At 47.2% G+C, this 2,195-nt stretch overlaps 1 protein-coding gene across 1 annotated transcript in view; it reads right to left on the reverse strand.

The window, feature by feature from the left end:
• The window catches only part of RFX8 (RFX family member 8, lacking RFX DNA binding domain), a 33,135-nt gene extending 30,946 nt beyond the window's left edge, over window positions 1-2,189 (reverse strand). The window contains exon 1 of the mRNA XM_010727815.2: window positions 2,116-2,189. Within this exon, the coding sequence (XP_010726117.1) occupies window positions 2,116-2,165 (50 nt within the window). The 5' untranslated portion in view covers window positions 2,166-2,189. The remainder of the gene's footprint in view (window positions 1-2,115) is intronic.
• Between the last annotated feature and the right edge of the window lie 6 nt (window positions 2,190-2,195).

Raw genomic sequence — 2,195 nt, forward strand, 5'->3', positions numbered from 1 at the left:
CCCACCATGCCCACTGACCATGTCCCTCAGTGCCACATCCACACGGTTTTGGAACACCTCCAGGGACAGTGTCTGCACCACCTCTCTGGGCAGCCTGTGCCACTGTTCTTTCCAAGAAGGAAGACGTGGACTTAGTTTCTTTTTAGCCCAAGTTATTGACTTCACCAGAATAAAGACCTTTAGAAATGAGATAGTGGCAATGTCTTCGATGTCAGAGGATAATAGCTCCCTGCAGTACAGATACAGGAGCAAAGAAGCAGAGGGGATTAATTTTTAGAGCATGACACACTGCTCATGTGACAGTGCTGTCTTACTGTGACTCCACTTCTGCTATAAGCAATGATTTATGCATATTTTATTATTTCATCAGATGAATGCTGGTACAGTACAGTGCCTCACTGTGTCTATGTCAATAATTAGGTTGGTTCAGAACACATCCGTCAGGTGAGATAAGCAAGTCAGACTTTAACTCAGTACATTCTTAATATCCTGATTGCAGGCTACCCAGTGTTTGTCTAAAGCACTAGCTTTACTGGTAGCAGATAATAGGCAAGCTCTGCAACAAAGTGATATGCTGCAGCAGATGCCATTTGGCATCACCACGCCATGGCCCCATGATGTCTGCTCAGCTCTTGCTTCCTCCCCATCTCCAGGGTTGAGAGATCCAATGGGACATTTCACACCACGGGGCTAAAAATCAATGAGATTTATCCTAGAACAGAGCCCTGGCTCTGCATCCCAGCTGACAGCAGCACACGGTTCTTCTAAGGCAGCTGTCTCAAAACTCTTCATAATCAGGCAGTCCCAGAGGAGATTAAACCTAAGTCCAAATTCATCCTTAATATCTCACCGCAAAAGTCACTGGAAGTGCAGAAGGAATTAATTTGTGCTTCTGTAACTGATTTCTGCCAATAGTTTCATCTCAGCACTTAACCATTTGCTGACAAAATATTTGGGAATCTTGTTCCATGAATTTATCATTCATTAAAGCCTTTTTCAAATGGCAAACCAAACACGTGCATGCATCAAAGCAAAACTGACAGCAAAAAACCAATAAGAGCAAAAGGGAAGAGAATGGTAAGGGAAGGTTAAAAACAAAACCACAACACCTGGGGAAATACCTCCTCTGTTCTACCACACTTTCCTGTCCACATTGTCCACTGGGATCACTACGTGATCCATTCTTCAGGTTTCTGGGATCTACTGCCTGTTATATGTGAAGCTTTGATAGCTGGGATATCATATGGGTCTGCTATGAAACCACTTCTGAAGCTAAGTCTGCCTTGCTATTGTCAATACACCAGCCATACAATGGAGCTAAACACTCAAAAACCTTCAAAACACAGAAAGGTGATTCAGAAGCTTATTGTGATGAAAGAAACAGCAGTTGATATTTTCAAGGCTTGTTTACGATTCAGTTTTTCGCAGTGTCTCAAATTTGTGGGATGACTTCCACAACTCCCTTTCTTTAGTTCTTCTGAAATGGAAATAGTATATCTAGAGTTTCAAAAAGTATATTGAAGTTCCAGTACAGTTCACTAGCCGGACCCAGCCATGTTTGGGGTAAGAAGAAAGCAGCCTTGGTTTCCCTTTCCCTGTCACCTAGCAGGTGATGCTCCTTCTCAAAGCCCCATAAAAGTGATGGTGACTACCTTACTCCACCCCACAGAGCACTTGCTGAAGAGGAGCCCAACCACTGCCTTCATTCCAAGGAAACATGACCTCAGGGAGTGTCAGTCACTCAGCACAGCTTTATGCCAGGCTGTCACGGCAACCAGCTCCGATCGGGGTGGTCCTGCAGCCTCAAGGCACCTCTACGTCAGTACAAATTATGTCAAAAGATAGACTTTTAGGGAACTTTACCCACTTTACCCAACATTGGATGTTTCACGCACCACCACCACGATGGAGCCTTTGCATTCAGCAAAACTTTTATCTTCCCAAACTGTGTCCAGACCCAGACTCTTCTACTCCCAGCCGGAGCTCCTGCAGCCCCCGGTGGGAGGGAAAGTGGGCTGCCCCTCACCCCGGCTTCAGCCGCGTCCCACCGCGGTCCTGACCGGCCCCCGCCGCCCCAAAACCACGGGCTGAGCTGCGGGAAGGAGCAGCACTCACCAGCGGGTGATGGAGAGATGCAGGAGGGAGGTGGGGCTGCCCTCCGCCATCCCGGGCCGGCCGTGCCGAACCGAGCCGCT

The sequence above is a fragment of the Meleagris gallopavo genome, chromosome 1, assembly GCF_000146605.3.
Source record: "Meleagris gallopavo isolate NT-WF06-2002-E0010 breed Aviagen turkey brand Nicholas breeding stock chromosome 1, Turkey_5.1, whole genome shotgun sequence".
NCBI lineage: Eukaryota > Metazoa > Chordata > Aves > Galliformes > Phasianidae > Meleagris > Meleagris gallopavo.